The sequence below is a fragment of the Leptosomus discolor genome, chromosome 1, assembly GCF_034619465.1.
Source record: "Leptosomus discolor isolate bLepDis1 chromosome 1, bLepDis1.hap2, whole genome shotgun sequence".
Taxonomy (NCBI): domain Eukaryota; kingdom Metazoa; phylum Chordata; class Aves; order Leptosomiformes; family Leptosomidae; genus Leptosomus; species Leptosomus discolor.
In genome coordinates this window covers 136,234,100-136,247,829 of record NC_141391.1, presented here as the reverse complement: position 1 = coordinate 136,247,829, position 13,730 = coordinate 136,234,100, and the positions used below count along the sequence as shown (strand labels likewise).

The 13,730-nt window shown below is 41.7% G+C and overlaps 1 protein-coding gene across 1 annotated transcript; it reads right to left on the bottom strand.

The window, feature by feature from the left end:
- Positions 1-5,783: 5,783 nt before the first annotated feature.
- On the bottom strand, positions 5,784-12,571 carry LOC104350388 (very long chain fatty acid elongase 4). Its single transcript, XM_009956216.1, has 7 exons — positions 12,514-12,571; positions 11,622-11,809; positions 10,453-10,533; positions 9,801-9,857; positions 8,244-8,358; positions 7,341-7,468; positions 5,784-5,954 (listed from the first exon to the last, which is right to left on the bottom strand). The coding sequence occupies exons 1-7, from the start codon at positions 12,569-12,571 to the stop codon at positions 5,784-5,786; spliced, it is 798 nt and encodes a 265-aa protein (XP_009954518.1).
- Between the last annotated feature and the right edge of the window lie 1,159 nt (positions 12,572-13,730).

The window sequence follows — 13,730 nt, the reverse complement described above, 5'->3', positions numbered from 1 at the left end:
GTAAAATACAGCTGCTTTGTAGAGCATTTGAGTAGAATATTACTACATTCTTTGCAGCTTTAACAATTCTGAGAATCTAGTATGGTATCTGTATATGTGGGTACAAAGGAAGAGGGGAGAAAGGGGTGAAGAAAACGTGGGAGGATGACGTTAAAGGGGAAGAAACATCTAGTCCAAGCAGGGGATTTTAAAGGACAATTCTTACTTAGCATCCTTAATTTTTTGAGTGTAGTGAAAAGACTCTGAAGAGCAGTCCTACCAGCAGAAAGCCAAGGTACTGGAGAGAAAGGATGACATGCAGAACAGCGGGTCATATCAAGTGCTGAGATGTTCTACAATGTTTTAACCAGGCACTCCCTGACAAAGAATTTATTTGTCCCTGTACTTGTGATTTAGCAAAAAGTATTCCCTGAGAACATGCGTGCATGCAATCAGTCCCATACACTCCAGCCCATTCGCACCAAAACTCAACATTCTTTCCAGCTCCTGCTGCCACTCAGTTCTTCTAATGTAGTTAGAATACCTGTTGTCATACCCTCTGACTGGGGTATTGCTTTTTTCCCCCATCTGGTCCGAACAGCACTATTAGTGGCTTATCCCACAGCCTGATTTGCAAGTTTTTTCCGGAGGCTGGACAAGTGGCTAGTAAATGGGACTCCCCTGGTTAGGTGGCATCAAAGAGCTGCCTACATGTGATTCTTTTAAGATTCCGTACCTTACCAGCTATGAGAGTCTCATACAAGCTGTGTAGAAGAAGAAACACTATCCAAGCTAGAGATTCTCTGTCTTTCACCTAAAGGCAGGCTGCAGCCCCAACACTACCTTACCAACACTTCCACGGGGATAAAAGAAGGACCACATCCTTGTGCCCTGTACAGCCATCATGCCAGGGACATGAATAATACATGCCTATGCTCAGATCTGTGTTATCCTGTGCACCACATCTGAGACTCTTGTAACTGCCCCCCATCTTCTGCATTTTCAGCTTTGCACTGGCCTCCCCTGCTCTCGGGTACTGAGACAAATGCAACCGGCTGATCCAAGCTGTCATGGGCTGATAAGCAGCACCCAACACGCCATTACATAGCAGGAGTGGCAGCTCTGTGGCTGCTGCGAACTGTTGTTTAGTGGGACACTCCCACACAGCGAAATGAATGACCATGTGGCGGTCTCACGTGTAGAGAAACGAGCAATGGGGATAGTCTGCAGAGGCTGCATTCGTCCACCCAGACACACACACATGTACACACATGGCACACCCTCTGGAATATCTGACTAAGGACACCGCAGGGACATGCAGTCTTTTCATAAGTACTGCCTCTTGGACCAGCCCTGTCACTGACAGTGGCTGTGGAGCTGCAGCATCACAAAAATAAAAATACAATGCTGAGATAGGGAGAGATGTACACTAGCCTGTAGAGGTTTAATCTGCCCACAGCCCTCCTCCTCGGTGGTGAATGGACTAGACGTGTCTGGTTGGACACATTACATGGGGTCAGGGACCTCACATATGTGCCTTGTGGGGTGACATGGGGGACTCCTCTTTTTTTCTTCTCTGTGTGTTGACTAAATAACATCCCCGTTGTGGCAGATGGTAAGTAAGCTATCTGAAGCCAAGGAGAAAACGAAGGGGTTAAAGGCAAATCCGTGCCTCCTCCACTTGGTTAATTCCCCAGCAGCCTGATCCTGTGTTGAGATGATTCAGGCCAGAGAGAGACTGCCACAGTCCCCAAGGGAGACCCCAGAGAAAAGACTGGTATTTCCTGTTTAGGAGGATTAAGTACAAGGCCATTGACAAATCACAGTAAACATCTGGATGTGAGCACTCCATCTATCAAGCCCTAATCCATGAAGTTATTCATTAATGAATTCAGCAAATTCACACTGCTCTATATACAGGGTTAGCTGATCTTTTTCAATGTTTGGCTTGGAGGTGCTTTACATCTGTAGCAACAGATTTTTATTTATTGTACAAAGCGATCTACTGTATTCTGGTTTTGCTTAATTAGTTGTTTAGAGTAATTCTTTTGCCTTTTTTTTAAAAAAAAAACCCACACAGAGCCATATTTTCTGATAGTATTAAAAAATATCCAGTAGTTAAAACCCAACCACGTTCCTGCATTTTACGTTGTTTTGCAATTTTAAGCCGAAGTTCCTCTGGAAACTTTCCATCACACAGTGACGGAAAATACATTAAATAGTAATTAATTTTATTTTCTGTATTTTGTTTTGATTAAAATGAGAATCCCTTTCATTTATCTTCAGAGAGAAAGTAAGCATTTAGTAATTGGTCTGGTTCATTCAAAAGTAATTTGATCAGAACATCCATAATTTACATTGACTTGAACAGCAGGAAAGATGCTGAGCACTACCAGATATCAGGCTTACTCATTTAAACAAACTACTTACATCATGCTTTACATCTTGTGAATGTAAACTACTCTAAGAACATATAATGACCCACATTTTATATGGGGGAGACTTGCACACAACTGCGCCCTTAAAAGTCATCTGTTAAGCTTGAATAACACTCCAGTCTGCTCCCATGCAAACCAGGCCATGTAGCTGACTGCATTGTTTTTCACACAGCTGCGCCATCTTGTTTCCAGTGAAATCTGCAGGCTTTGTCATTGATATTGGTGGAATCAGCATTTGGCCCAGAGATTTTTATAAATCCAGCTGCAACAGGACATCTTTGGTTCACCCTCAATGCTTTGGACTCTGCCAGACAGCATGAAATCATCCAAACTTGCAATTTATAATTTCCAAAGGGAAATCTCATTCTGTGCCTTTATTCTCTTTTCAATTCCAGGAGCATGTACCTCTCAGGTTTTTGCTCTTGTCACAACAGGATGCTCCAAGTGGGCAGTACCAACTGCGATAACCCAATTTAAAACAGAAGAATCCTTCTGCAATCTGAAGGAGCAAAGAATCAAGACCTGCAGAGCCACTCAGCTATACTTATGCAATTTTATCTTCACTGCTAGTGCAAATACTCTCACAAGTTAATTTTGTTTACATTGATGCTTTTGTAATGGCTGTGCTCCATATCAATCTATTTCTGTATGCAAAGCATGGTATTTCTGGGCAAACTCGATCCCTCCTTATCACCCAACTGAAAATACTTCATTTTCATCCTATGGCCATTGAAGTCACACTGACAAAAAGCTCATACCAATTCAGAAGTACAAGATCAAGTCCACTCAGTCTATGAGGAAGAGGGACAGGTATAGATAGATCAAAGCTTGCATGTCTTAGGACAAATAGTTACAGTGGCATGTCATTTAGGTGATGAGTCACTTGGTCAAATGGCAAATTCATACTTTTGTATTTTGTTACCAGCTATGTGGCCGGTCACAGTCCAGGATCCATTGCAGTAAGCTCTGTCATACATAGACACAAATTAAGCTGCATAGGCTGCTTTAAAAATAAGCTAAATGACATGCTTATAAATTTATATATTTTAAAAATGAGTGGATTTGCAAAACATTGAGTAATCTCATCCAAATTTCCTACTCATTTCTAATTTTTAAGCAGTCATAAAATTATGAATGAACCAAGGAAAATCAAAATATGTGATGCTTACCCTGGTATAAAATTATTATTGAAGCCCTTGAAATCGGAAAAAGCTTATGTGGGGAGAAACTACGGTTAAGACCTAGTCGTGATGCACTCACATGTAGGAGAAAGAGCTAAATTCATTAGATTGCTTTGTAAACACAGATAATTTAGCCAGCTGCAGGAAAGTATGCTCCACCACGAAACTAGAGGGCCAAACATACTGATGGTTTAAGCGGGATAGAACCATAAGTGAATCATTAAGTGGATAGGGATAATGAAACAGCTTCACTTGCACTAAGTCTTCAATGCTGGAGGGGCCTCTGGGGGAACCCTCAGCATGAACACAGCAGGTTGGTTTTTTTCCTGCCTTACCAAACACAGGGAAGAATGGAGGACCCAGTCAGAGGTTTATTACGCAAAGCTCTAACAAAAGTAGCATTCTACTATGCAAAAGTAGTACAATTTATATAGCAGGTAGCATGAGGAAATATTTGGCTTGAAGAAAAACAGCTAGGACATAGATGTAAAATAAGCCCTGCTTTGCTTTTCTTACTCACCAGTGAAAATCAGAAGACTACTCAAATCAATGGAATGACATTAATGATGTATCATTGTGGTAGTGTAAGTAAATCCTTTGTGCATGTGTGTGAAGGGGAGGAGGGCTAGGAATGGAATACTGTTTTATCTTACTGTGCATGCAGTAGCTAGCTACAGGAAAGGTTTGGCATGTGAACACAGACCGGTGATGAACAAGTTGCATTTATTTTGAATAGCCACTAAACTCCAGTTTGGTGTAAGCGTACAATTTTTTTGTAGGTTTGCTAGGTTCAGGCTAGCATCTAATCCTCTGGACATTCCTGGAGGAGTTAGACTTCTTTACATTTCAGTTGAATTTGGCTTGGCAATGCCAATTTACCGTGTTACTAATTCTAATCCTCTCCTTTAAGAGCTTTGTGTTTTAACTGTGAAAAAAACCCACTACTCCATAATACTTGTTTTAATCAACAAAGCAGAATGCAATAAACAAATAGCACTTTGTAGTTTAAAATCTGAATTTAGGATTTTCAAAACACTACCAGTTCAAAACTTTAACAATATTTAACTGTCTGCAGATGGATATAAGTGCCAAATTCCAGTTGTAATAGATTTAGGAGCAAAAGAGAAGCCAGTAAGTGACATGCTAAAGTCAATGGAGCTATGCAGCTTTGCACTAGCCAGTGAATTGAATTTGTACATTTTGTATTAATACTTGTAAAATTAGATAGTGGACGTGATTGCTTATGGTGGTGTAAAACTTTTTATCTTTGGTGAGAAGCAAAATTTTAATAATAATAATATTGATAATAATAATAATATTGATAATAATAACAACTTGTAGGCAAAAAGTTATGAATAGGGAACCTCAATCTATTCTTTCTATTAAAAATGTGGCATCTATAACGAGCAATGCCAGGAAGCTTTCATGCATTAGAAGTTCTCTATAGTTATGTGAGCAACCAAAGGCAAATAAGCATCCCAGAAAATGGTACATGATGATTCTTACTGCATTAGTTTCTTAGGATGAAAGTGCTAATAATGCCTTCTTTAGCTTCAGAACAGCAAAGAAATGGAGGCACCTGTCCATCTGGACAATATAATGTCCAATTTCCTTCACACTTATGCTAATATAAAGTTAAACCGTCAGGGCCATATAGCTGTAATTCACCTCAGTCCTAGGGGGAGCTTCCTTAGTAGGAAAGGCTGGGATGAAGTGTACAGGTGAGTGTATGTTGCCGTCCCAGTTAGTTCCTGGCTGCTGCTGTTACCTGGACTTTGTTTTCAAGGCTGGAGGCACCTAAGCTGAGATAGTCTTATGAATGTAAAGAAACCCTCTATAGCCTAAGAAATGAGCCAAGGAGTCATGGTTGGATGCTAGACCTTGCAAACTGAGCTAACAGGTAGAAAGGAAGGAGATCTTCTGGTGCTAATTTCACAAAGGCTGCTACGCTGATGCCTACTTGGCTTGGCTTTGCATCAGTTTAATTGTGCTCCTCAATACCTTAATCCCTGAGTTTGTCATTCCGTTTTCCTTCCTAACTTGAGCTATCTGAAGGCAATCATGAGTCTGCACACATAAGCATCACACACACTCCCCAAATACATTTTCTTCATGCCATCATGTTAGAAGCAGCAGAGAACATGCAAGTTCATCAGACTGTGCTCACTCTCCTCTTTGATCTTCTTTAAATTAGCTTCTCCTGCTTTCCTCTAATGTAGGTCCGATAGTAGAAGTGTAGGAAGAGAGCAATGAGGCTGAGAATGTAGAGGAAGACTGCAGTGTTGAAGCCATCAGGGAATGGGCATTCTGTGAAGAGGTTGTAGGAAGAATGAGCAGCAATGGCTACAAACTGGCACTGGAAGAGGGGGAAAAAAGAAGCAGCCAGATTAGGAACCTACATAAGACATACCTCAACTGGCCATTAGGGCCATTGTAAAGAGTATCACAACATACTAGTAGTGTCCTTAACCCAGAATATCACCTGCTTGCTGCTCCTAACATCCCTGAAAAACTTGTCTTTCAAGCCAAACAGCGTTTTTCAAACATGAAAGGGTGTCACCTGTCCACCAAACATTGAGGCTTGCCCACTGCTGCAGGGAGCAGGTTTGAAATCCAGCCTCTCCTGCCTAGGAGCAGACCACTGCCCTTGTGCCACTCCTCTGCCACAGGCCAGTAACTGGGATCTTGGTCTTGGAATATAGAAACTGAAGGTGGGAGACTCCTATTCCCCAGTGGTAATCTGATTATTATACCCATAATGATTTTGATTTCTATTTTAGGTTACAGAGAGGAACTATAGGTGCTACTTTTATTTAAACATGAATCCTTTTTTTATATATATTTTACTAAGTCACATGCCTTAGTACCCTGAAGCAATGAGTTCTACATACCAAATGTTAAATAAGAACTGCTTTCCTGTGCTATATTTTGCATTACAAATACCTTTTCATTCCATGCAATGCTTTCTTGTTCTGCTTTCACCATTGAGGATAAATAAGAATTCTAGACCAGCCTTCAGTGCACCACTATTTTACATACACCCTATCTCTTCTTCCTCTTCTCTGATAACTGCATACTTTTTGTTTGCATGATGTCTGTGTGTGGAATTAACTCTTGCACATGCTTAACTATAATTATTGCCCTTGCCTGGAACATTGCTTTTATGCTGTGTCTTTGAAAAAACACAGGGTTGTCAGAATTTGTAACCTCTTCAGAGATGAGTGAAAGAAGATCCAAAGGGATTCTCTACAGAAAGAATAAAACTCACTTGTTTTTCTGTAACTCACCTCTGTTTGCCTGCAGTTAGACATACTCTTCCTTTCCGAAGAAACAGAATGAAGGCTGCCCAATCTCCTGCCCAACTGAAAATCCAAAGTTTCCCCAAGTTACTGCCCCACACCTCTCAGAAACAAGCTGTGCTTTCAGAGCTCCAGAGGGGAAAAGGCTGCCATATACAACAGGAAAGGGAGAAATCTAATTGTTACTTTTTCTCTCTCCTTCCAATTACAAAGGTGGGGCCTTATTAGTTGATACGGTCACTGAAGACCTCTTGCTAGTTTTCTGAGATTTCATTCAGAGGAGGTCACCAATCAGTTCACCTCTCATGGTGGTACATGAGGACACCTAAGGATTTCCACAGGCAGCAAACAGAAAGACTTGAGCCAGTGAGGGGACAGACAGCAGGGGCCATCACACCCAACACACAGAAATGCAGAGATGAATAATACATGTAACTAATTACCAGTTGCATGATGGTTAGGTAACGCTTCCACCATAGGTAACGGTGCATCTGTGGTCCCAGGCTGGCCAGGGCATAATAGCCGTACATAAAGATGTGTACAAAGGAGTTTAGCATCCCAATAAAGAAAGCTGAGGAGTAAAGAAGTCAGGATGAACAAGACACACAAATCACTCAAGACTAACCCTGTGATGAGCTCGCAGCCACTATGACGATGCTTTCAAAATACAACATAACACCCCTATGCATGAACCTTCAATCCAGACTTGCCTAGGAAGCATGTCATATTCTCCCTTCTCCTTTCAGCATATATCTGTCCCGTATCTAGTGTTCAGAGACAGAGAAGAGCTTCAAAGCCAGAGGAGAGAATTCTTGATCTTCTGACCTGAGCATTTCATACCATTCTGGTGTCAAGGCCGTGTAGCCAAAATGGCTTCCCAAAAAAGAATACCACAGCATCTTTTATAGGGCCTACCTATAGTGGCCTAGTACTCAGATGTTTCTCTTTCAGTGGAAGAAAAAGAAGCAGCAGTCTGGATACAGACCAGAAAGGGAGTGAGTACTAGGCTGGACACAGTCAGAGCAGGAAACAGAGAGCCAGAACCTGGGCTGCTGTACCAAGCCCAGCTGAATGGGGAGTGAGGGAGTACTGGTCTGGGTGGAGTTATACATAGACCTTGTATAGGATGGTATTGTTTCTGTTTGGACACATTCTGTTGGCACATTCTCGTTCTGGATGAGACAGTGAATATAGCAATCTAAATAGCCCAAAGAGCTGAGCAGATGGTATCAACTGAAACGTACATCTTTTTCACACCTTCGGTAGTAGATGAGCTTCCTACCTGACAGTCAGCCCATCTGCACTGTTTATGCTATCTCCACAGCATAAGAAAAACTGAAGCATACCTTGTCCTCCAGGCACATATTTGACTCCTGACCACCAGTTGAACAGCATACTGCCATGATGATAGACATGCAGAAAAGTCACCTGTTCTTGTTTCTTGCGCAGAATAAAGAAAACCTGAAAGAAGCCAGACAAAGGAAAACCTTGAGTTGATGTTTTCAGACAAAATATTTTATGCTAAAAAGTGAGAAAAATAGTTAATGATGATTCTGAATCTTCCAAACCCTTTTCCTCTGCTGCTAATAAAAACTGGTGAAATTCAACACGTGATAGATCTTATATTATCTGGAATGTGGAGGAACTGGAAGACAGAATTTCTTCCACAGAGCCCCAACTGTTTTTACCTTTGGATTCAAGTCACAAGGTCCAAAGAGGACACAACTGAGATTCTGTCTGAGCTTCTATAAAATTTGCAGCTGCTTGGGTCTGGTCCTTTTCAGGACATAGGTTAGATGTTTACTGGTACCCGACAATGATCCACGAAAGACTGCTGTGTTGAATGCCCAAATCTTTCTGGAATTTGCATTAGAAAAGAGACTGGTTTTGGCAGATGAATGTGTGTCAGCTAACTGTATTTCATCATCCACTTGCACACACACACATAACAAAAAGTGAATCCGCTTTTCAGGGGCTCAGGACTGGCAAAAACTGCTTTTATTGCTGACGAAAAGAGAGAGAGGATTGGTCAACCCACCGGCAATAGGCCTAGGAGGGCTCCACAGGCTGATTCACTTTTCAGACAGTGTGTTGTCAACTTACACCCCAAAGAGCACTAGACTGTGAAGCCTTAGGTTAGGAAACAGCTTACTCCTACAGAGAGGTGGGATTCCCTTGTTAGTTCAGTCATTTAGTTAATTCATTTATAATATAGGAGGAGACCTGAAGACAAGCTATAAAATGGTACTGCCTTCAGCTGAACTTTCAATTTCACATAGGACACAAACCTTTGACCCACAACTTCAGGACAATATATAATAAATACCAGGACACATACTTGTACATTTGCATTTTCTTTGCTGCCCAGCTAACCACTATTATTCAGCCAGGCAGGCAATGGCAGGTCCTGTCTGGTAGGTTTAATCAACTGTTTAGCTAAGATTTTGGGGGACCATCTGGCAATAGCCACAGTTAAAGCTTCTCCCCTACCACTGTGGTTTGGAGGGAATGTTCACCTGCAGGAAGGGTGCTGGGGAGTGAATGTGTGCAGCTGCTGGGACAGAGACAGGCAAACTGGACAGCAGTGATTCTTTTCTTCTGGAAAGGAGGTTTTGAAGAATCCTAGCAGCATGAAGTCCAGTGGTGGTGCTGCACTCTTGCAGGCCACACACTGCTAAAAACCAGCATGCTGAAGCTGTGCCCACTTCTTTAACAGTATCAGCCTTATTCCCACAAACAGGCAGAGCACAACACATGAAAATAGCATTTACTGAAAAGCAGCAACCAAATCAATATAGGATCAGCCGAGGACATTAGCTTTTGGCACCCTGCCCCATTCTGACAAAGAAGTGATTTATTTACAGCATCAGTCCCACTATGGAGCCGAGCTGAACCCTCCTTACCGTATCAAGCAGCTCGATGACTTTGGAGAAGAAGAACCACCAACACACTCTTGCCATCTGCTGGGCAGCACAAGGAAACGTTGTCAGACCTCAAAGCAAGATCACTGCTCATCACTGCCTAAGATTTTAAACTATGCACTATGAAAACGCTGCCCACCTCGGATCGACAGCAAAGGGGAAAAACTAGGGGTCTCTTTTATGGCTGTTCCTTTTTCAAGGTGGGAGCTCAGGAAGGAGTGTTGATCTGGGAGGAGGAAAGGCATTCAGGGTTGCTTTGGCTGGTTAGGTGATTGGTTTGCTAAGTTGCTTGCTCTTTGACAAGGCAAGGGTGGGCTGCTCAGAAACTGTTTCTAGCCTGATGGCAATATCTGAAAGACTGAAAACCTAATATCCATGGTTGCATCTGTTCGAAGTCTTGTTATATCTGGAAGCAGAGCATAATAGCTCTGAATTCAGACACAAAAATACTCATGCAGCATTTTGCAAAGCTGAAGCTGGTGCAACCCAAACCCCCCTGTGATGACCAGACAAGGAAGAGTTTTAGCCAAAAGTAAAAGCATTCTTAGGCATGCAAATTGTTATTTAAGAGCAAAACAATCTGCATACCCACAGGAGGAGCAGACCCTAAGGCAAGCTTTGTATAGAACTGTACCCTCATTCCTAGTTCACTATTGCTGTAATCCACTGGCTGGCACAGGTAGCTGTAGTTGTCCAAGACTGAAGTTACCAGAAACTGAAACAAAAGAAAAGCAATAGAGATCCATTTTCTGTTCAATACCTTCTGTTCCAAAAAGATGTCCATATTAATGCTAAGGTAATAGGGTCTCAATATAGTACTCTGACAGAAAATGCATGCAATTTATACAGCTAAGCAAACAGTAAAAATGTAAAACAAAGTACTTCATATCCTTGTTGGAATCTGAAAAAGAAAATTCGGTCTGGGCACATTTGTAACTCTTTATGTGATCACGGGAGTGCTCAAAAATGCTTCAGCAGGAATAGTGAACTCTAGGCTTCGGAATCTCTCTTAAAATACACTGGTTTTCTTTGCAAAGATCCCATACTGTTTTGTTTTGTATGGTTGCATTTGCCTATTAATTGGAAAGCCAAAAACTGGACCAACTAACCAGTATAACTGAACAACCAAGTACAGACAAGCAATTTTCATACCTGTCCTCAGGTCAAGTAGTATTTGCTCAGAAAAATTGCAATTTGCTTTAACTAAATGTAATTATGTTATAAACTAAAAGAGCAAATTGGTTGACATCAAAATGTTTTTCAAACCTATTCAGCCATGTTTCCTTGAAGAGTTTTCAGTGGAAAACTAGGAACTAGGGAAGACTTGTAGAAAGGTTTATGCATTGAGAACAAGCAGAAAACAATGTCACCAATACTCTCAGAAGCAGCAAACTGCAGTGTGCCTGGCACTCGTGGAGAGGACTGCATAGGTTCAGAAAAGCAGTTCTCGTTCTCAGAGACAGGTCCCTCCTCAGCCAAACCTGAGATGAAAAGAGGAGGTTCTACATCCTCCGTACACTCTGTGTCTAAGGCGGAGATCTCAACTTTCAGCTTGTTCATTCAGGAACCTTTCAACATTAATTTTATGAATGAGAGGAAGACTGAGAAATGGGAGAAAATTAGGTATGCTTTGCAAATAGCACTTTCAACAGGTCAATACTGCTCCTCTTGTGGCAAAATGTAAACATATCCAAATTGACTCCTGCTCCCTTCATTAGAGTCCATCGGAAAAAGCTGTTGAAATGACTCTGGCTTTCAAACACTTCCCAGATGCTTACCTAAGAGCCAATCCTGTCTCCTCACCTCATAAAACATGTAGCTTGATAATGTCATCATGGCGAGATTGTAGGCAATCAGCAGGCCTCGCAGCTTCAGTGGTTTCCGCTTACGCATGTAGAAGGGCCCCAGTGCCACGACAAAGAGGTAGGAGGCAAAGACAAGTGTGACTGGAAGTGGAGAGTGCACCAGAGGCCACAGGTCTGTCCTTGGATCTGAAAAGGAAAAACAAGCAGCCAAAGCTGGCACATGCCATACACTGTGTGGCAGATATATATAATTACTTCCCTTCAGCATGCTCTCTGCCACATGCTCTCTGGCAGTTTTCGGCTTTTCCTTACATCTGGGGATCCAACAGAGCCCTGTGGGACCAAGCTGGAGCTGCAGAACCTCTGGCTATTGAAGATCTGAACTCTCCAAACTGCAAAACGTCAAACCTCAAACACTGAGGAGTGGGTTCTGTCAATTTGATAGTAGGTTTTACTAACATCACAAGGAGTTTAGATCTCATAATATTAACTCTTTGGTCTGCTAAGCTTTCCCATGACATGTGAATATGCATTTAAAAAAAAAAAATCACTTTCTTTAATATTCCAGACTTAACAGGCAGTCCTGAGCACATGTTGCTCTTCATCCTGTCAGAGCTCATTGTATATTGAACAGAAAGCTGCTGAGAGTTCGCACCTATGGGCAGGGGAAATCCCCCATCCCTTCATTCCTTACTGTGATTCAGTTGGAGTGTCTCTAAGATATACTTCAAGACTTAAGGGAAGTTTGTGATCATGAAGAAGGAAAAGTGAAAACCTGCCTAGTGAAAAAAATATGCACTCATATGAGGATCATGTTCATTCTAGGTTTTGTTCTTCATGAGCATGCTGTTAATGTGGAAATTCCTATTTAAGACAGCACCTCTACCTACCTCCACTTTCAAGCATCCAGTTGTAGAATTCCTGAGTTTTCTGCCAAGTTGAAGCCATCACATGTTCTGGAAGGAAATTTAAATTAGCATTCCTCAGGATCAGATTAACCCCATTATCCTAGCCTTGAATGAGTCTTGAATAAGGAGGCTCCTTAGACAAAGGCTCAGGACTACAGCTAATGAACAGAAAATAGTTTCACTCTCTGTAGAAATTGAAATTTTGGACCAGGATTAGAGTCATGTTTAAAAAAAAGGAAGAGAACCCTCCCCCGGTAATGATTAGCTATTTAACTTCTATTTCCAGATTTTGATATTTTGTTGAAGTTTCACCTCTAAAAATACTCTGAGTAGCTACATGCGAAATACCAGAGCCAGGAGCTCTGTGTACCACGTTGGAAAATCAATCATGTGGTATTTTTTTCTAAAGCAGTGTAGGCACAACATTCACACAGGGATACACACCAGGTGGCATAACTGCACCCTTCTGCAGGCATTCTTGGAGACTGGCAATGTTAGCAGGTAGTTTGGGATTAATTCAGGTACTGCTGCAACTCCAGAGAAGTTAACTGAGCTATGTTGCTTATTTGGCTTTCTGAGGCCCAGTTTATACTTGTTTTGCTTTATCTTGTATATATTCTATAACATAGTATATTAAAATAGAATACTCATATATAATGTGAGGCCCCTCCTTTTCCCTTCTTCCCTTTAGAAGGGAGACATTTCAAAGACATTTGAAAGTTCACCTAGAAAACACTCTACTGCAGTTACTTTCAACAGCTTGTATTACCTGCCCTGGTTCTCTCCATTAGCAAATACTCAGGACCAGCTTCCTCCCAGTCTCATCTCCTCCTGGTACTGAGGAAAACACATTTTGTCCTTTGAATTCTCATAGACTACTGAGTATAAGAGTACCCACACCTCCTTCAGACCTGTCCCTACTCTCCTGTGCCTGCTGGGTCCCTGCAGCACAATAGCTTGTGCATTACACGGCAGAGAAAACTGTAGCCTAATATAAGGCCTCTTATACTGGTATAAAGGTGTTCTAATGAGCCTTATGAATATAAACAGTCTCTTAATACCCAGACCAAACAGTTCTGCTGGAACTAAAAGTGCACAGAGCATGGATGGCACTGTTTACCAACTGTACTTTTGACTTTGCGCATCTGGATAGAACCTGTTAAAATTAACAAGGCTTTGCCAATTGTGTACAGATTTGT

Coding starts and splice junctions, on each gene's coding strand:
- LOC104350388 (XM_009956216.1), bottom strand. CDS start 12,571: ATGGCTTCAACTTGGCAGAAAACTCAGGAATTCTACAACTGGATGCTT. Junction 11,810..12,513: donor CTGGATGCTTGAAAGTGGAG/GTAGGTAGAGGT, acceptor TTTCCTTTTCAG/ATCCAAGGACAGACCTGTGG. Junction 5,955..7,340: donor ACCTAACCATCATGCAACTG/GTAATTAGTTAC, acceptor CCCCTCTTCCAG/TGCCAGTTTGTAGCCATTGC.